We start from the raw sequence: 20,993 nt of genomic DNA, 5'->3' as shown, positions 1-20,993 counted from the left end.
GCGGCAACAGTAATGTGGCTTTTGTCTTATTTTTGTGCATAAAAGTATTCACATAGATCCATACCCTCTAAATACACCATATTCATGTGGTTAGACTAAAATTAGTTTAAAATGCACAGTAAGTTCCAATATATCTACTTTATTGGTGATAGAATTCATTATATGTGTACATTTATTTACTTGTAGAACATTCCTGGCGAAGATGAGCATTCTGGCATCTTCGAACTAGGCAGCGTGTCGAGACTATCATATCCTATTAGATTTCTGGACTCTTGTAGTGCCGAGCATTGCTGATAAGCGCGTATGCCTTCTCTTTGCAGATCTCTGGATGGTAGGCTGCAAGTGTCCCATCGGAAAGGATTGCCTCACGTCATATACTGCCGCCTCTGGAGGTGGCCGGACCTGCACAGTCACCACGAGCTCCGGGCAATGGAAATGTGTGAATACGCTTTCAACATGAAGAAAGATGAAGTGTGTGTAAATCCATATCATTACCAAAGAGTGGAGACTCCAGGTATGTGACGCTGCAGGCAATGCCATGACTAGTGAGTCATACAGGGTAACACAACTAATTACATTGCAGAGATAATTGGCATGGTAATTAGCCTTTTAATATCTTGGGTTTACCTGCTGTTTACCCATAAGGAAGCAGAACTTTGCTTTTCTCCCTTTTCACGGTTGGCTCCTTGACACCTTTTGGGTCCCATATACAGTAGACTAAGATCAGCCAAATCCACCGATATCGGCAGGTTCAGACGAAAGTCTAACCTGTATGGCTGCCCCCATCTCTCCCCCAAAGGTGATGCCAGGGAAGAGAGGGCTCTAGAGAGTCTAGAACAGTATTTCCCAAACTCCAGTCCTCACAGCTCCCAACAGGTCATGTTTTCAGGATTTCCATAGTGCTGCACAAGTGGGAGAACCCCTGATACTTTCATCACCTGTGCAATACTAAGGAAATCCTGAAAACATGACCTGTTGGGTACCGGGAGGACTGGAGTTTGGTCAACACTGGTCTAGAACATCAGATTTCTGACATCTGATCCTTCTCTTCTCCAGGGGAAAAGTCACTACCTCTGGAGGCCAGCAGTGATTTTCTCACAGAGAACGCCTGCCCTTCCGAGTGTTTTATATATGGGGGAGTTGGGAGAAGTAGCTGGCAGCCGTGTATGAGTTTCTCTGGAAGTTTCTGTTTTAGGCTGACCAAGTTGTGGATCATTGCATAGAACTATATCACCCTACTTTAGGTATATACAGTCATGGCCAAAAGTTTTGAGAATGACACCAAAATTATATTTTCACATGATCTGCTGCCCTCTGGTTTTTATTAGTGTTTGTCTGATGTTTATATCACATACAGAAATATAATTGCAATCATATTATGAGTACCAATAGGTTATACTGACAGTTAGAATGAGTTAATGCAGCAAGTCAATATTTGCAGTGTTGACCCCCCTTCTTCAAGACCTCTGCAATTCTCCCTGGCATGCTCTCAATCAACTTCTGGACCAAATCCTGACTGATAGCAGTCCATTCTTGCATAATCAATGCTTGGATTTTGCTAGAATTTGTTGGTTTTGTTTGTCCACCCGTCTCTTGATGATTGACCACAAGTTCTCAATGGGATTAAGATCTGGGGAGTTTCCAGGCCATGGACCCAAAATCTCTATGTTTTGTTCCATGAGCCATTTAGTTATCACCTTTGCTTTATTGCAAGGTGCTCCATCATGCTGGAAAAGGCATTGTTGGGCGCCAAACTGCTCTTGGACGGTTGGGAGAAGTTGCTCTTGGAGGACATTCTGGTACCATTCTTTATTCATGGTTGTGTTTTTAGGCAAGACTGTGAGTGAGCCGATTCCCTTGGCTGAGAAGCAACCCCACACATGAATGGTTTCAGGATGCTTTACAGTTGGCATGAGACAAGACTGGTGGTAGCGCTCACCTCTTCTTCTCCGAATAAGCTGTTTTCCAGATGTCCCAAACAATCGAAAAGGGGATTCATCAGAGAAAATGACTTTGCCCCAGTCCTCAGCAGTCCACTCCCTGTACCTTTTGCAGAATATCAGTCGGTGCCTGATGTTTTTTCTGGAGGGAAGTGGCTTCTTTGCTGCCCTCCTTGAAACCAGGCCTTGCTCAAAGAGTCTCCGCCTCACAGTGCAGGCAAAAGCACTCACACCAGCCTGCTGCCATTCCTGAGCAAGCTCGGCACTGCTGGTAGTCCGATCCCGCAGCTGAAACAGTTTTAAGGTACGGTCCTGGCGCTTGCTGGTCTTTCTTGGGCGCCCTGGAGCCTTTTTGACAACAATGGAAGCTCTCTCCTTGAAGTTCTTGATGATGCGATAGATTGTTGACTGAGGTACAATCTTTGTAGCTGCGATACTCTTCCCTGTTAGGCCACTTTTGTGCAGTGCAATGATGGCTGCACGTGTTTCTTTAGAGATAACCATGGTTCACTGAAGAGAAACAATGCAACCAAGCACCAGCCTCCTTTTAAAGTGTCCAGTGATGTCATTCTTACTTAATCATGACTGATTGATCGCCAGCCCTGTCCTCATCAACACCCACACCTGTGTTAATGGATCAATCACTAAAACGATGTTAGCTGCTCCTTTTAAGGCAGGACTGCAATGATGTTGAAATGTGTTTTGGGGGTAAGGCTACGTTCACACGATCCGTTTTTCACTGCGGATTTTTCCGGTCCTTTTTCGGGGAAATCCGCAGTGGAAAACGGCGGTGCTTCTCTCGGCGGATTTGTGTCCTTTTTCTTCTGCGGATTCCACTGCGGGTTTCCAACTGCAGTTTCCTATTGGTGCTGTTGGAAACCCGCAGCGGAATCCGCTGAAAGAATTGACATGGTACTTCTTTTTTCCGTTGGCAAATCCGCGCGGATTTTCCAGCGAAAAAAAGGATCGTCGGCACAGCGGGTTTTGTTTTCCATAGGGTAACATTGTACTGTACCCTGCATGGAAAACGGCTGCGGATCCGTAGCTGCAATTCCGCTACGGATCCGCAGCAAAAAACGGATCGTGTGAACGTAGCCTTAAAGTTCATTTTCTGGGCAAATATTGACTTTGCAAGTACAGTAATTGCTGTTAAGCTGATCACCCTGACATTCAGGAGTATATGCAAATTGCCATTAGAAAAAATGAAGCAGTAGACTTTGGAAAAATTAATATTTGTCTCATTCTCAACATTTTTGTCCATGACTGTAGATAATAAGTAACAATTTTAAAGGGGTTGTCCGGCCTCGAGGTTCAGTCTGCAGTCACTCTTTGTGACTGCAGACTTGTGAATCATCTCATCGTGTTTACTGTGTGCTACGAGGATTCTCTGGTTCCAGCGTTGATTTGCAAACACACGGTCAAGATCAGCGCAAGTGTATTGAGCGAGGTCGGACGCAGTCTAGTCGGAAGGTGCCTGTTAGTATGTAAATTGCATATTTGCAGTCACATGACTGACCGTGCCAGCATTGTGGAATCCTCACAGCGTGCAGTGTGCGCGATGTGAGGATTCACAGTCATAGAGTGACTGCAGACTTGCAGCTTAAGAACAGATAACCCCTTTAAAGCATTTGTATTTTTGCTAAGGGAAGCTACACGTATTGTATGATGCTGCACATGGGCCTTGATCACTATTGGGGTTACATTGGTCATTGCAGTATTCTTAGCAGCTTGAATAGTGGGATCTACAGCGCTATTCTTGCTGTTAGAAATAAACATACCCTGATGGGCCCCATTAAAGTAAATTAGGGAAGTTTGGTTCTTTCGAAAAAAATAAATTAAATGGACCATTACCTGCGTTATAAATGGAAGCCAGGTGCTGGTGTGAACAGTTTGCAGACATATAACTCTGCAGTGACATTTTTACATAGGGCTGTATAGTTTGCATCTGCACTAGAAATATACAGCTGCAAGTGTGTGGGAGTCTGTATGGGGGAACAACCAGGTATCCTATATTAAGGTACAATGTCCCCCAAAAGTCCCTTATGCTGTGTTTGTGTATTAAAAAAATGGGTTAAAGGGAACCCGGCAGGGGATACATGCTGCAGAGATGGTGGGCAGCATGTATCAGCAACTGGCTGAGCGATCACACCATTACGTTTGTCTCCGAGCCGCGCTATTGACTAGTGGTAGGAGTGGGTCCCCAGCGGCTTCCCCCCCGCTGACAGTGACTGACAAGCCTCAGCCTATATGCGCTTACAGAGGATCTAAACAGTATGTTTTTCTCTGAAACTTTGCAGTGTTTCAGAGACAGACATACATGGATGAGATCGCCCAGTCAGTAGCGGATACTTGCTGGCCACGGTTTGGGCAGCGAGTATCAGATGTCAGGTTCCCTTTAATGGAAAATCTAAGCAGAGAATTTCCGAATGGAGCGGTTTCTGACGGAGTCTCGCCACCTCTATTAGTGCTATTTACCAAATTATTTGTTGGGTAACGTAGCAAAAAACGTCCACATGTCTACAAAAACATGCTCTTCTGTATTTGGTAATTTGTCAACCAACATGGCAGAAGTGTTGAAGTCAATGGAAAAACCCAGCAGTGTAGTTAATGGCTGTGTGGCATGTGCTGTCCACGTGGACAGACATCACATGCAATTGACTTGACTCGCATTGTGCTGCCCCTCCGGTGGCACATAGTATACAGATGATTCTCCTAAAATTAGAATATCATCAACATTAGCAGAAATCAACACTTGAAATAGATCACTCTGTAATGACTCTCTATAATATGAGTTTCACTTTTTGTATTGAGGAATTGAAATAAATTAGCTCTTTGATGATAATCTAATTTAGTGAGAAGCACCTGTATATACGTGAGATGTTCTGTCTTCTGTTTGGACAAAAATGACGATTAAATATTTTGTTGTAAATTCTAAAAGGTACATCTTTGTCAGAATGGGTTGTCAGCAATCCCATCACCTAGTAATGAGTAATAATGGCTCCGTGATAATTATTCCATAACCTTACCAATGTAGTCCCTGGTTGTACAATCTAAATAGACACTTTAACTTTATTCTTTTCCTTTGTCTCAGTTCTGCCTCCTGTTCTAGTCCCAAGAAACGCAGATATTCCCACAGAATTCCCTCCTCTCGATGACTACAGTCATTCCATCCCAGAGAACACCAACTTCCCGGCAGGCATTGAGCCCATAAGCAGCTACATTCCAGGTACGGATGTATAGTTTCTCTCTAAATAATACAAATGTATAGGTGTTGTTGGAACGGTGCTACCCCACATGAATTATAAAATGTAACCACCTCCCCTTATAATAGCTGTATAATGGTAAGAGCATACACAGGAACGCGGGTATTTTGGGGGCTTAAATATCCCCAAAAATGTTCACAACTGCAGGTAAAATGGTCACTTGATTACTCAGCAATCGCAGCACTAGCGTGTTCATCTTGTGCTATAAATTATCATTTTCTGGGGGAAAGCTATGAAATGTAAATTAGTTTATACTTTTAACCCCTTAACCATATATGATGTACATACCTGTCACAAGCACATGTCACTTTGTGCTCTATGACCACTGCATACGCCATGCTGATCACACGTTACAGACGTTACAGCTCCTGTGTCATTGTGATTAGTGGCAGGAGCCCAGCTGATATGCACTGCCGACATAGAATGTTTTGCCAATCTCAGGTGTTTAACTACTTTATATACAGTACAGACCAAACGTTTGAACACACCTTCTCATTAAAGATTTTTCTGTATTTTCATGACTATAAAAATTGTAAATTCACACTGAAGGCATCAAAACTATGAATTAACACATGTGGAATTATATACTTAACAAAAAAGTGTGAAACAACTGAAATTATGTCTTATATTCTAGGTTCTTCAAAGTAGCCACCTTTTACTTTGATGACTGCTTTGCACACTCTTGGCATTCTCTTGATGAGATTCAAGAGGTAGTCACCGGGAATGGTTTTCACTTCACAGGTGTACCCTGTCAGGTTTAATAAGTGGGATTTCTTGCCTTATAAATGGGGTTGGGACCATCAGTTGTGTTGTGCAGAAGTCTGGTGGATACACAGCTGATAGTCCTACTGAATAGACTGTTAGAATTTGTGTTATGGCAAGAAAAAAGCCGCTAAGTAAAGAAAAACGAGTGCCCATCATTACTTAAAGAAATGAAGGTCAGTCAGTCCAAAAAATTGGGAAAGCTTGAGTATCCCCAAGTGCAGTGGCAAAAACCATCAAGCGCTACAAAGAAACTGGCTCACATAAGGACCGCCCCAGGAAAGGAAGACCAAGAGTCACCTCTGCTTCTGAGGATAAGTTTATCCAAGTCACTAGCCTCAGAAAATCGCAGGTTAACGGCAGCTCAGATTAGAGACCAGGTCAATGCCACACAGAGTTCTAGCAGCAGACACATCTCTACAGCAATTGTTAAGAGGAGACTTTGTGCAGCAGGCCTTCATGGTAAAATAGCTGCTAGGAAACCACTGCTAAGGACAGGCAACAAGCAGAAGAGACTTGTTTGGGCTAAAGATCACAAGGAATAGACATTAGACCAGTGGAAGTCTGTGCTTTGGTCTAATGAGTCCAAATTTGAGATCTTTGGTTCCAACCACCGTGTCTTTGTGTGACGCAGAAAAGGTGAACGGATGGACTCTACATGCCTGGTTCCCACCGTGAAGCATGGAAGAGGAGGTGTGATAGTGTGGGGGTGCTTTGCTGGTGACATTGTTGGGGATTTATTCAAAATTGAAGGCATACTGAACCAGCATGGCTACCACAGCATCTTGTAGCGGCATGCTATTCCATCCGGTTTGCGTTTAGTTGGACCATCATTTATTTTTCAACAGGACAATGACCCCAAACACACCTCCAGGCTGTGTAAGGGCTATTTGACCAAGAAGGAGAGTGACGGGGTGCTACGCCTGATGACCTGGCCTCCATAGTCACCAGACCTGAACCCAATCGAGATGGTTTGGGGTGAGCTGGACCGCAGAGTGAAGGCAAAAGGACCAACAAGTGCTAAGCATCTCTGGGAACTCCTTCAAGATTGTTGGAAGACCATTCCCGGTGACTACCTCTTGAAGCTCATCTAGAGAATGCCAAGAGTGTGCAAAGCAGTCATCAAAGCAAAAGGTGGCTACTTTGAAGAACCTAGAATATAAGACATAATTTCAGCTGTTTCACACTTTTTTGTTAAGTATATAACTCCCCCTTTTTTTATTCATAGTTTTGATGCCTTCAGTGTGAATGTACAATTTTCATAGTCATGAAAATAAAGAAAAAATTTTAAATGAGAAGGTGTGTCCCAACTTTTGGTCTGTACTGTACATCTATCAATAGTGACAGCAGCACATGAACAGTTTGACAGATGAAGAGCGCTCCCTCTGACAACTCATCAGCACAATTGTGGACTGTTGATTGGTTGCCGTGCCAACTGGAGGCCTGACAATAACCTCCGGGTATGCTATACAATAGAGCCTATACGATACAGCCGGAGACGTGGCCTGATAGACTGTCTGTCATGCACTGGTCCCTGGGGGGACTAATAAATGTTATAAAAACAAAAAGGAAAAAATGCTTTCAAGTGTATAAAAAAAAAAAAATCCTCCCCCAAGTCCAAGTTTTAAAAAAAGGAAAATGTTTAATCTAGAAAAAAATAAACCTGTTTTAAGTCACATAATTGGTATTGCCACGTCCTTAACAATATGTGCTATAACCCTATATCATTATCATGTCCTTGACAATATGTACTATAACAATATATCATTATGTTTTGCCCACAGTGAATGCCACAATAACAGATATTGCACAAAACAATGCCAGAAGTGCTGTTTTAAGGGGTTAAAAATGATTGTTACCTAAAACTTGTGATGTGGATATAACTTGAGCAAAAACTGGTTAATGAATTTACCCAGAACCCCAAGTTTTATGTGATTATTAGGGTCCAGGGTGTTTAATCACCTAAGGATATTGTCAGGCGATGCGGCGGTGGTGCAGAAGCCGTGCAGCCATTGCTTTACCAACCTGTAGCAGGCCATTCGCACACGGAATCTTGCGGTGACTGACCATCACAATGGGCGTAGTCTTGGCTACATTCGGCCCGCTGCACACACTGTGTGCCGTACACTAAACCTTGCTGACCTTGGCACCGCTCACTATTTGGTATTGCAGCCTCTGTGCTTAGTTCCCATGGCCCTGACTGCCCAATAAGGCTACATGTGAACAAAGTTTTGATACCGTTTCCTTTCTCTAAGTAAATAAATACTTTTTTTTCGGGTGGTGAATATGGTGGAGGTAGAGAGAATCTCCCGAATGCTGGTGTGCAAGCTGCCGAAATACCATTGGCGCTAATGGTGAACTGTAGATGTGTTTGTACGTATATATTCAGCATCTGAGTAATCTGTTCCTTTTGTTCAGAAACACCGCCTCCGGGTTACCTGAGTGAAGATGGGGAAACTAGCGATCAAATGAACCACAGCATAGACTCCGGTAAGGAACCCAAAATCTACACCGTGAAAACTGCTGATCTGTTTCTGGAGATGTTATAATAACTCCTAGCATTATTATTGTATTATTCTTATTTTAGGGTCACCAAGCCTATCTCCAAATTCCATGTCCCCTGCACACAGTAACATGGGTAAGTTATTGGTTTCTAATTTATTTTCCCACAAAATGTTTGGGATTATTGTAAGATAGTGTATTTGGGTGCAGGATCACAATATATGCCCTTTGTCTACTTTCCGGTATACCACACCGCCTCCGCCAGCAAGGCGCAAATGTGCTTAGAACATGTCTGACAGATAATAAATGTGGAGCAAAGCAGGAAAGAGCATTTAGGTGGATATCTGTACTTTGAAAGTCCATGTGTTCCTGGTGTGGTCATTGGTTGGCATCTTGACGCTTGTAGCTGACTATGCACTAAACATTTATTTTTTTTGTCACCCATGTGTCAGAAAATGAGGCGACATAGGGTATATGGCCATGCGGTACAGATGCGTACAGCTCAGCTGCAGTTTGCTGTAATAAACTTGCTGACTGCAGCATTTTACCTAGAAACTCGCCTCAAAGTGCCCTTTGTGCTAGAAAACCACAACAGTCAGCCCACGGCCCGCCTTAGGAGAAACACCGGCCTTCACAAAGCTGCAGAACGTGCAAGATTTATGTATTTCTATGTAGAGGTCTCCTGCAGTTTAAAGGGGTCTTCTCCTGTAACAAAGTGATAGCATATTACTAGGATGTGCCATCGCTTTATGATCTGATCTAACCCCTAGGACCCCCACTGAGAATAAACTAGACAGAGGGCATCGCTTTCATGGGGTTTTATTCTGTGTATGTGCCCCCCGGCCACCTGACATTACAGGGGGCCGCAGCTTTCCATTGAACAGTGCCCATGGAAGTTAATAGGATGTTTGTGTTTTTGTGTGGATGTAGACTAGAGATACTTTTGGAAGGTAAAGATCCTGAATCAAAATTGGTTTTCACCCTAAGGCCGCAGTGATTTTTGATCAGTGTTTTATGCCAGAACTAGGAAAAGAACATACAGAAAAAAAACTATCATTGAAAGACTGACCCCTCCTTCTATGTCTTGGAGACACTCCTGGTTTGGGCAAACAAATACTGATGGAAAATCACTGATGTCTGAATGAGCCCTAAGGATCTTCTAGTTTGTAAGGCCTCATTCAGACATCCGTGATTCACCTGCGTCGCCGATCTTTGTTTTCAAGGATAGAACATTTACTCATTATAGTCCATGGAGCTGTTCACATGTCTGAAAAAAATGGAGATATGTTCAAGCCACCATCAAGTCTGTGGGTCTGTGAAAAGCTTGGCTAGACCACAGATGTCATCCGTGCGGTATCAATGTGGCATCTGTGTGACATCCGTATGCCATCTGTGTGACATCCATGTGGCATCTGTGTGACATCCGTGTGGCATCTGTGTGACATCCTTGTGGCATCTGTGTGACAGCCGTGTGGCAACTGTGTGGCATCTGTGTGACATCCGTGTGACATCCGTGTGACATCCGTGTGACATCTGTGTGACATCCGTGTGGCAACTGTGTGGCATCTGCGTGACATCCGTGTGGCATCTGTGTGGCATCTGTGGGGCATCTGTGTGACATCTGTGTGACATCCGTGTGGCAACTGTGTGGCATCTGTGTGACATCCATGTGGCATCTGTGTGGCATCTGTGTGACATCCATATGCCATCTGTGTTGCATCTGTGTGGCATCTGTGTGGCAACTGTGTGGCATCCGTGTGACATCTGTGTGGCATCCGTGTGGCATCTGTGTGACATCCGTATGCCATCTGTTACATCTGTGTGACATCCGTATGCCATCTGTGTTACATCTGTGTGACATCCGTATGCCATCTGTGTTACATCCATGTAACATCCATGTGGCATCTGTGTGATATCCGTGTGGCATCTGTGTGACATCCTTGTGGCATCTGTGTGACATCCGTGTGACATCCGTGTGACATCCGTGTGGCATCCGTGTGGCATCTGTGTTGCATCTGTGTTGCATCTGTGTGGCATCTGTGTGGCATCCGTGTGACATCTGTGTGGCATCTGTGTGTCATCCGTGTGGTATCTGTGTGACATCCGTATGCCATCTGTGTTACATCTGTGTGGCATCTGTGTGACATCCGTGTGACATCTGTGTGGCATCTGTGTGACATCTGTGTGACATCCGTGTGGCATCCGTGTGGCATCTGTGTGGCATCTGTGTGGCATCTGTGTGGCATCCGTATGCCATCTGTGTTACATCTGTGTGACATCCGTGTGACATCTGTGTTACATCTGTGTTACATCTGTGTGGCATCCGTGTGGCATCTGTGTGACATCCGTGTGACATCCGTGTGGCATCCGTGTGGCATCTATGTGGCATCTGTGTGGTATCTGTGTGACATCCACGTGCTGTACGTTGTGCACAGATTAAAGTGAAGGAGATGCTTTGAGGTTTTTTGTTTTTGTTTGCATAGTAAAAGATTGAAGCCACACCAATGGTACAAACTAACCCATAGACCAAGAATAGATCAGATAAACACTGATCATAATCCATTTTTCATGTACTAAAACACAAAAACTGCATGTGTGAATAAGGACATAGTTTTAGGCTATGTTCACAAGTTGCGTTTTTGATGCGTTATTTTCCCACACTCAAAACCCACTCTCTTGGCAGTAAGAAGCTTGCTTCAAAAAATCAGGTTTTACTTAGTTTTTGCTTTGTTTTGGTCTTTTTTTTGCTTTGTTTTTATCAGGGTACATTTGTCTCTCCGACCTTAATTTTGTCTTAATTAGTTGCTGTGATCTGACGCTGTGGATCTGCAGAGTCCTGTTTTATGCCCAGTTTCAGTGAATGAGTTTTCTGGTAGCAGCGATGTCCACGGTCATTAAGGCTTGAGGCCATGTGCACACGTTCAGGATTGTTAGCGTTTTTTTCGCGTTTTTTCGCTATAAGGCCATGTGCACACGTTCAGGATTTTTAGCGTTTTTTTCGCGTTTTTTCGCTATAAAAACGTGATAAAAACGCGAAAAAAACGCTTACATATGCCTCCCATTATTTTCAGTGTATTCCGCATTTTTTGTGCAAATGTTGCGATTTTTTCCGCGAAAAAATCGCATAGCGGAAAAAAAAGCAACATGTTCATTAAAAATGCGGAATTGCGGGGATTCCGCACACCTAGGGGTCCATTGATCTGCTTACTTCCCGCACGGGGCTGTGCACACCATGCGGGAAGTAAGCAGATTATGTGCGGTTGGTACCCAGGGTGGAGGAGAGGAAACTCTCCTCCACGCACTGGGCACCATATAAGTGGTCAAAAAATAAGAAATAAAATAAAAAACAGTCCTATACTCACCCTCGATGTCCAGCGCAGTGTTCCCGCCTCTGTGCTGCATGCTGGCTGGTTCCTGTAGCTGGTGTGCGGAGAAGGACCTTGCCGAATGACGTCACTGTCCTGTGATTGGTCGAGACCGCTCACGTGACCGTGACGTCATGGAAGGCCCTGCGCGCACACATCAGCTATAGGAATGGACGCCGGTGAGGAGATCTGATGTCTGCGGGTGAGTATAAGCATTTTTTTTATTTTTTTTATTATTTTTAAACGTTCTATCTTTTACTATAGATGCTGCAAAAGCAGCATCTATAGTAACAAGTTGGTCACACTTGTCAAACAGTATGTTTGACAAGTGTGACCAACTTGTCAGTCAGTTTTCCAAGCGATGCTACAGATCGCTTGGAAAACTTTAGCATTCTGCAAGCTAATTACGCTTGCAGAATGTTAAAAAAACGCAAAAAAAACGGAAAAAAAACGCAAAAAAAAAATGCGGATTTCTTGCAGAAAATTTCCGGTTTTCTTCAGGAAATTTCTGCAAGAAATCCTGAACGTGTGCACATACCCTAAAAACGTGATAAAAACGCGAAAAAAAACGCTTACATAAGCCTCCTATTATTTACAGTGTATTCCGCATTTTTGGTGCAAATGTTGCGATTTTTTCCGCGAAAAAATCGCATAGCGGAAAAAAAAGCAACATGTTCATTAAAAATGCGGAATTGCAGGGATTCCGCACACCTAGGGGTCCATTGATCTGCTTACTTCCCGCACGGGGCTGTGCACACCATGCGGGAAGTAAGCAGATTATATGCGGTTGGTACCCAGGGTGGAGGAGAGGAGACTCTCCTCCACGCACTGGGCACCATATAAGTGGTCAAAAAATAAGAAATAAAATAATAAACAGTCCTATACTCACCCTCGATGTCTTGCCGCCTCCTCGCACGCTGCCGTTCGGTTTCTGTACCTGGTGTGCGCTGAAGGACCTCGCCGAATGACGTCACTGTCCTGTGATTGGTCGTGAGCGGTCATGTGACCGCTCACGTGACCGTGACGTCACGGGAGGTCCTGTGCGCACAGACCAGCTATACGGAACGGACGCCGGTGAGATGTCTGGGTGAGTATAAGCATTTTTTTATTTTTTTTATTATTTTTAAACATTCTATCTTTTACTATAGATGCTGCATAGGCAGCATCTATAGTAAAAAGTTGGTCACACTTGTCAAACGCTATGTTTGACAAGTGTGACCAACCTGTCAGTCAGTTTTCCAAGCGATGCTACAGATCGCAGGGAAAACTTTAGCATTCTGCAAGCTAATTACGCTTGCAGAATGCTAAAAAAACGCGAAAAAAACGGAAAAAAAACGCAAAAAAAAAAATGCGGATTTCTTGCAGAAAATTTCCGGTTTTCTTCAGGAATTTTCTGCAAGAAATCCGCAACGTGTGCACAAATACTAGATGTCCGCATGCGAGGTCTCTGCACTGGCAAGTTAATCCCAGATCTAGAGGGATTGATTTAGCCTTGTCCTGATTACTCCGAGCTTTCCCTGTGTATCTGTGACCGCGTGTGTGTGCACCGGAGAACGTGGGCCGCAGCCACCGCCGTTCCTTTATCAGTTGTTGGCCACAGACTCTGGTCTTTCCAGCTCTGTGACTCAGTCCTTCCCATCTGCTGTAAGCTCTGGCTCTCGCTAAGCATGAGCTGATCTGCCGTCCCTTTGTGATAGATGCCCAAAATCTGAATGATTCACAAGGCAGGAGATGCAGCCAGCTGAGTGTGTCAGCGCTGTGTAACATAAGGGTCAGATGACCGCTAGGCACGCCGGATCTGTGACGCCCCAATATCACCGCCACAGTATCTGCATCTGTTCTTTTCATCCACAGTAATATGACCTAGTCATTTTATTCTGCGAGTCACCACGATAGCGGCAATACTAACTGTATAAAGTTTTCTTTTTATTTTATGTTTCATTGATTTTAAATATCAAGTTGTGGTAGACCACATTCACACAATCAGGATTTGGTCAGTTTTTTACCTCAGTATTTGTAAGCCAAAATGAGGAGAGGAACAATCAGAGGAAAAGTATAATAGAAACATATGCACCACTTCTGTATCTATCACCCACTCCTGGTTTTGGCTACAAATACTGAGGTAAAAAACTGACCAAATACTGAACGTGTGAACGGGGCCTCAGAGCTTGTTTGATTTATTTATTTTAAGTTTGGACTTTGGACACCCCCATACCAAACATGTTTCTTTATATTTTTTTATTGTAAGAATTTAATGAGAAAGAGGGAGGCATTAAAAGTGTAATTTTTTTTTTTTTTCATTGAACAGTTTTAAAAAAATAGGGTTTAAATTATTTTATTTACTTATGTATTGCAGTATATTGTAAAATATTTATGGGTTTTAGGGGTCTCCCTTGAAGTATTCTCTGTAACAGGACTTTATAAGGGGCAAAAAGATGCAGAAATGGGGACCTTCAGTAGGCCCCTGGCTGATGTAGTATGACGCAGCACCATGTAAGATGTGTAAGGGGTTAAATTGTTTCAATCAGAGCTGCCAGTTACAGTCAGAAGCCATAGTGTGTGCTCAGCTCACCATGTAATATTGATCGTCTGAAGAGGCCAGGAATGGCCATTAAGGTGTTCACTTCTTTGATGCCACCTAGCACCGTGTCCCCTTCATTGTTGCCCAACCTAGCACAGTGTCCCCTTTATTGTTGCCCACCCTAGCACCATGTCCGCTTCATTGTTGTCCAACCTAGCACTGTCTCCTCTTCATTGTTGACCATCCTTGCACCATGTCCCCTTCATTGTTGCCAAATCTATTACCGTGTCCCCTTCATTGTTGCCCAATCTATCACCGTCTCTCCTTCATTGTTGCCCAACTTAGCACCGTGTCCCCCTAATAGTTGTCCCAACTAGCAGGGCTGTGGAGTCTGTAAGCAAAGCCTCCAACTCCTCAATTTCCTTGAATTCCACCTCTGACTCCCAACTCCACGACTCAGACTCTGGCCCCACAGCACTGGTCACTACTGAGCATGTACATAAAGTGCAGCACAGATTCATCTCATCTACGACTCCACATCACTGGTCACTAACTGAATATGTACATAAAGTGCAGCATAGATTCATCTCATCTATGACCCCACAGCACTGGTCACTACTGAGCATGTACATAAAGTGCAGCACAGATTCATCTCATGTGCGACGCCACAGCACTAGTCACTACTGAGCATGTACATAAAGTGCAGCACAGATTCATCTCATCTACGACCCCACAGCACTGGTCACTACTGAGCATGTACATAAAGTGCAGCACAGATTCATCTCATGTGCGACGCCACAGCACTAGTCACTACTGAGCATGTACATAAAGTGCAGCACAGATTCATTTCATCTCCGACCCCACAGCACTGGTCACTACTGAGCATGTACATAAAGTGCAGCACAGATTCATCTCATCTACGACTCCACAGCACTGGTCACTACTGAGCATGTACATAAAGTGCAGCACAGATTCAACTCATCTACGACCCCACAGCACTGGTCACTACTCAGCATGTACATAAAGTGCAGCACAGATTCATCTTCACTAGAAGCCGAGATCCTTAGATCAGGAACAGAATGGACATTTATAGGTCATTTCATAACTTTCTGAAATTCTCCTGAAAATTTTTTACAGCACATCCTGTATTGAACTACTGTCTGTCCATATACCAACTCCACCAAAATGCACACGGACTCCAACTCCACGACTTTGACTCCACAGCCCTGCCGGCACTGTGTCCCCTTCATTGTTACCCCAGCTAGGACCGTGTCCCCTTCATTGTTGCATAGGCTTTTACTGTGTCTCCTTCATTGTTTCCCCACCTTGCACTGTGTCCCATTCATAGTTGCCCAAGCTACCACCATGTCCTCTTCATTGTTGCCCCTGCTTGTTCTGTGTCCCTTTCATTGTTTGCAGCTAGCACCATGTGCCCTACATTGTTTCCCCCACTAGCACCGTATCACCTTCATTGTTTCCCCAGCTATTACAGTGTCCCCTTCAGTGGTGCCTCAGCTAGCACCGTGTCCCCTTTGTAGTTTACCAGGCACTGGAATTAGTTTACCACAGTTTATCCTAGTCAGTTGAATAGAATTAAGTTGTAATACCGGGGACTGCTGATGATAAAGCTGTGCCTGATAAACAATGAGGGGGGTGGCTCCTTCAAACAACGACCACAAGTGTGAAGGATGGCACCAGAGAGATCACACAGTATCCCACCGCTGCCACCATTTGTGAAGGATCTGCACCTCTCCACCCCACCTGACGTCAACGTGAGGTTCCGTACCCCCTGGGGACACGTAAGGTCAGCTTGGCACAGTTCTACACAGACACCACCTGTCCACACGGGCCCAGGAAGGCATAGGGAGGTGGCCCACACAGTGACTGACATGGTAAAACAGTCACCCACAACCCTTGACAGGTTGAGGGGCCCCTTTCGCTAGCATTCGTGAAATAGCGCTTGGTCAGCCCGGTAGGACTGTCGCCAGTTCCTCGCTTGATATACGCCTAGTTCATTAACAGGGTTATATCTGTCCAGAAACCAACCCCGGTAGCATGGAAAAGTAAACCAAAATACAGACTTGTGCATTCATGGATAGAGATAAAAGAGCAGCCCAAGGTTAAATTAGATATTTAGTTGCCTTAACGGCCCACTAGACAATACACTAAAGATTACACATATGCATTGCTCCAATATGCAAATACAAAACAGTACATTTTCGCTGCACCCTGTAATTACAGCTTAAAGAGAATGTGTCTGCAGGTTTTTGCTATTTAATCTGAGATCAGAATGATGTAGGGGCAGAGACCATGATTCTAGGCATTTGTCACTGGCTTAGCATATTGCTGTAGTTTCATTACAGGTAGTCCAGCTAATTGTGTAACCCCTGATTGACAGCCTGCTGACAATGTACTCAGGAAGCTGCCAATACGAGGTGTTGATGACGGTATACACAGCTCAGCAGTCATAGCACTGCTACATCTACAGCATGGAAACCCTGGATTCTATCCAAACCCGTAAGTGACACGTCACTGGAATCGGGCTCTCTGCCCCTACATTAGGCTGTTCTCAAATTACCACACAAAAAATACCCTTGATTATAGATTCCCTTTAAACGCATGTATCTCCAGATAACGTCATTATTAGCTGTGCTTCATATAAAGTGCGGCTTTAGGGTTAGCCCTTTGGAAAGTGGGAGTCTTTTCTGCTTAGATCATAGGACTGAGCCATGCAGTGTGACATGACGGTCTGACGGATGCCTCTGTGGCACAGGGAGGCAAAGTGATCACATATTAGTCCCAGGCCACATCTGTTCCCGATGAGTGTTGATATCTTTGTATATTTTCACAGTAAAGTGGATTGTCAGCGATTCTGTAAGAATAATATATTACGATAGCGCTGCGTATTAATATTAATATAAACATGCCCCTGAGTGCTCTCCTCCTGATCCCGGGGAAGTTGGCCGGATGCAGAGTTTAGGTCAGGCGGTTTTGCTTGGCAGCGAGCCAGGCCTGAATATACGAGGGGCCTGTCCTTATCAGAGGGGTTGCAGCATTGTGGGAGTGAGATCAGCCTTACTTCACTCACTCTGCTCTTCCTCTTCTTAAAGAAAGCTGTGGTTTCTGAGGTGAAAACCTCTATGGTGTATTAACATTAAAGTGTGCCATTTCATTGCTTCACTATGAGAACATCGCACAGAAGACTTCTTCTTTACTTTTAATATAGAGCTCTAAAAAAATGTTACTTAAAAGGAACTTGACAACGGATATATGCTGCCCGATCCCCGGCTGTGTGATTTCAGCCATATATTTTTAACTCTGAAATGCTGAGGCGCCTCAGAAATAAACATTGTTTAATAGTCACGTAGCTGGTGAGTGGTGGGTACCTGGTGGCTTCTGCCTGCCTGCTGCCATGGACTGACCGGTCTCTACCTATACACACACGCAGGGCAGCATGTATCAGCTTCAGGTTCTCTGTAACGCCATGTTCACACGTTCAGGATTTGGTGAGTTTTTTACCTCAGTATTTGTAGCCAAAACCAGGAGTGGGTGATAAATACAGAAGTGGTGACTTGTTTCTATTATCCTTTTCCTCTGATTGTTACACTCCTAGTTTTAGCTCACAAATACTGAGGTAAAATACTGACCAAATACTGAATGTGTGAACGTGGCATAAGAGGCATTCCCCCTACATAAGTGGGCAGATTTACCATGCTAGGAAAGCTTGGTAATAAGCAGCAATGGTGATCATATTGGTTGTAGCTGAGGCTATTCACTCTGGCATCTGTGCCTATTCTCATGGATTTTGTTGAGGTGTTCAGAAACAATGAGTTTTCAACATGGAAATGCTCCTTTTTAAGAGTATGTGTACACAACTGGCTGATTCCACTTAAAACCTGCCTGTTCAGCAAAAAATGAATGTAATGCAAACCCAATGTGAAAAACGACATTGCTGTGCACATGTTCAGTCTTTTAATCGCTTTAGGCTATGTTCACACGTTGCATTTTTGCTGCGTTTTTTTTTTAACGCAAAGTTTAATGTGAACCTGTTGTTGGCAGCATTTCACTAAGTAAACTACAGGCGTTGTCAGGTTGGGGTTGTTACACTGGTTAAAATGATACCTGGGGTGAAGAAATCAGTCTTGTGGTTCTTGTGTAATCAGTGTTAGACGTTTACAGTTAATGATATGTCCGTGCTTTGGGGCAGGACTGTAGGCAAAGTCTCATCTTCCTGCTCTAAGCCAGAGAAACCAGCCGGACCTAGCAAAATCCTGCTGACGACAGGTTCGCTTTAAAAATAACGCAGCAAAAATGCAACGTGTGAACATAGCCTAGAGCACGGGCATTTCATTAACTGCAAACTTATAAGGCCACAGTCCAGAACTAGCAGCAATTTGGATGCAGGGCATGTTCGCGGCGTCCACAGAGCTGCCGTCTATTGAACGCAGGTGAGTCCACATGTATTCACTGAACTGTGCTGATTCACAGCTTCCAGTACAGTCTATTGCCAGTCTCCGCAAGAGAAATAGACATGCTGCGGTCTGGAAAGAAGCACCGCATGTCCGTCTCCGCAGGTGAGCCGTGGGCGTCTGTGGACACATAGTGGACATGAGATTTCTAGGAATCCTATTCATTATGCTGTAACATCTGGATGCTGTGAGTTGGATGCTGCATAAATATGCTTCATCAAACCCGCAGCAACTCCGGATCATGGGCACGCGCCCTACCACTGATTAAACAAAAACCACAAGACGGAATTCTTCACCCCAGGTATCATTTTAATCAGTTTAAGAGCGCCAACCTGACACTGTCTGTAATTTACTTAGCAAAATCCTGCTGACCGGTTCCCTTTAAAGCTCTTAAGTTTCTTACAGAAAGCAGATTTCTTTGCTTTCTGCTTTGTTTTTGCTGCATTTTTATTGCTGTGTTTTTGTTAGGGTACATTTGTCTCTTGTGCATGCTGATAAAGTTTAGTGCGTAAAAAAAATCTAATTCAGATTCATCAGGTTTTGCACACCAAAATGAAGCACAACCTGATACCTGCATTTTTGCAGCATTTCCTGCACCATCTGTTGCTTTCAGTGGGTGAAAAACGCTGAAAGAAGTGACATGCTGCATTTTGCAAAAAACACAGCTCTTTCACAAAACTATCAGGAATAAAAAAAACAAGGTGTGTGCATGATATTTCTGAAATCTCATAGACTTTGCTGGTACTGCAAAACACAGCTGAAAATTTGCATAAAAAAAGCTGCAAGAACGCAATGTGTGAACATGGCCTTAGGGTTCGGAAAACGGTGAAGCATTTACAAGAAGTGACCCGTTCATTATGTAGGGGACATCATTTGGAAGCCACCAGCTCTTTATAATTTAAACAATAGTAAAAAGACTCCAGCACTGCAAAAACATGATGGTAAGTTCTCCAGCAAAGCTTTCCTGAAGCAGCTTCGTCCTGGGAAACCACAGCGGCTGCACCATCAGAATAGAGGCATCGCGTGCTCTTACCATAAGGGGCTGTCCGGTGAAAACAAGCTATGACGTATTCACAGGAATGGTTATTACTTACTGATGTTCAGGTTGGAATTGCTGTAGCTCAGACCAATCGTCAGAACAAAAAAATTGTATTCCCCTGTAAAAAGCCCAGCTCAGCGTTCAGCAGCCCCAAATTGAAGGAAAGGCCGCACGTGAGCGCTGCTGTCCCAGTCTAGTGGGGATAAAAGGGGACAATTCTGTGGATCAGTGCAGGCGCCAGCAGTGAGACCCCCACTGATCAATAAGTTATCATATATCATGTGGATAGGAGATGATGTGTTTTAACCGGAAACCCATTTCAAGGCTCCGTTCAAAGCTTCTCTTACCTGTTTTGTCAGAGATCCCAGCTCCAAAAATGGCAGAACCTATGTAAGTAAGGTCCATCAGTACCTGTTGGGTCCCATCTCATGCAGGCTCTGGCTTCCCATTATGGCTGCTGTTATGAATGGCAGCTACGTGTATGAACAGAGCCTTAGGCCGGCGTCACACTTGGCGTAAGACAATACGCCACGTATTATACGTCCGTACTACGGCCGTAATACGGAGAAATGTTCCCAAAATAGTGATCCGTAGGCAGGGTGTGTCAGCATATTTTGCGCATGGCATCCTCCGTATGTAATCCGTATGGCATCCGTACTGCGATATTTTCGCGCAGGCTTGCAAAACCGACATCTAATGGATTTATGTGCTCAAATGTTCGGGAAAACATATATACAGTATATATATATATATATATATATATATATATATATATATATATATATATATATATATATATATATATATATATATATATATATATATATATATATATGTCATTGAGACACATATATATATATTCTGTATTTAGATTTCATTCAGCGCGATATCTGTGAACAGCCGGTAATTCAATTGCCGGCTTTTCATTTCTCCTGCACAAACCCGACAGGATATGAGACATGGTTTACATATAGTAAACCATCTCATATCCCCATTTTTTTTGCATATTCCACACTACTAACGTTAGTAGTGTGTATGTGCAAAATTTCAGCGCTGTAGCTGCTAAAATAAAGGGTTAAATGGCATCTGGAAGATGCGCCTATTCTGGCACTTGGCCACTCTCTTCCCACTC

At 43.9% G+C, this 20,993-nt stretch overlaps 1 protein-coding gene across 1 annotated transcript in view; it reads left to right on the top strand.

Moving 5' to 3' along the window:
- Positions 1–20,993, top strand: part of SMAD3 (SMAD family member 3) — a 135,517-nt gene that overhangs the window by 99,618 nt on the left and 14,906 nt on the right. Inside the window, exons 2-5 of the mRNA XM_077263257.1 lie at positions 321–514; positions 5,032–5,166; positions 8,384–8,455; positions 8,553–8,603. Of these exons, the coding sequence (XP_077119372.1) occupies positions 321–514; positions 5,032–5,166; positions 8,384–8,455; positions 8,553–8,603 (452 nt within the window). The remainder of the gene's footprint in view (positions 1–320; positions 515–5,031; positions 5,167–8,383; positions 8,456–8,552; positions 8,604–20,993) is intronic.

This window comes from Ranitomeya variabilis, chromosome 5 (assembly GCF_051348905.1).
Source record: "Ranitomeya variabilis isolate aRanVar5 chromosome 5, aRanVar5.hap1, whole genome shotgun sequence".
NCBI lineage: Eukaryota > Metazoa > Chordata > Amphibia > Anura > Dendrobatidae > Ranitomeya > Ranitomeya variabilis.
The sequence above is the reverse complement of the archived record's forward strand: the minus strand, read 5'-3'. Positions and strand labels throughout refer to the sequence as shown.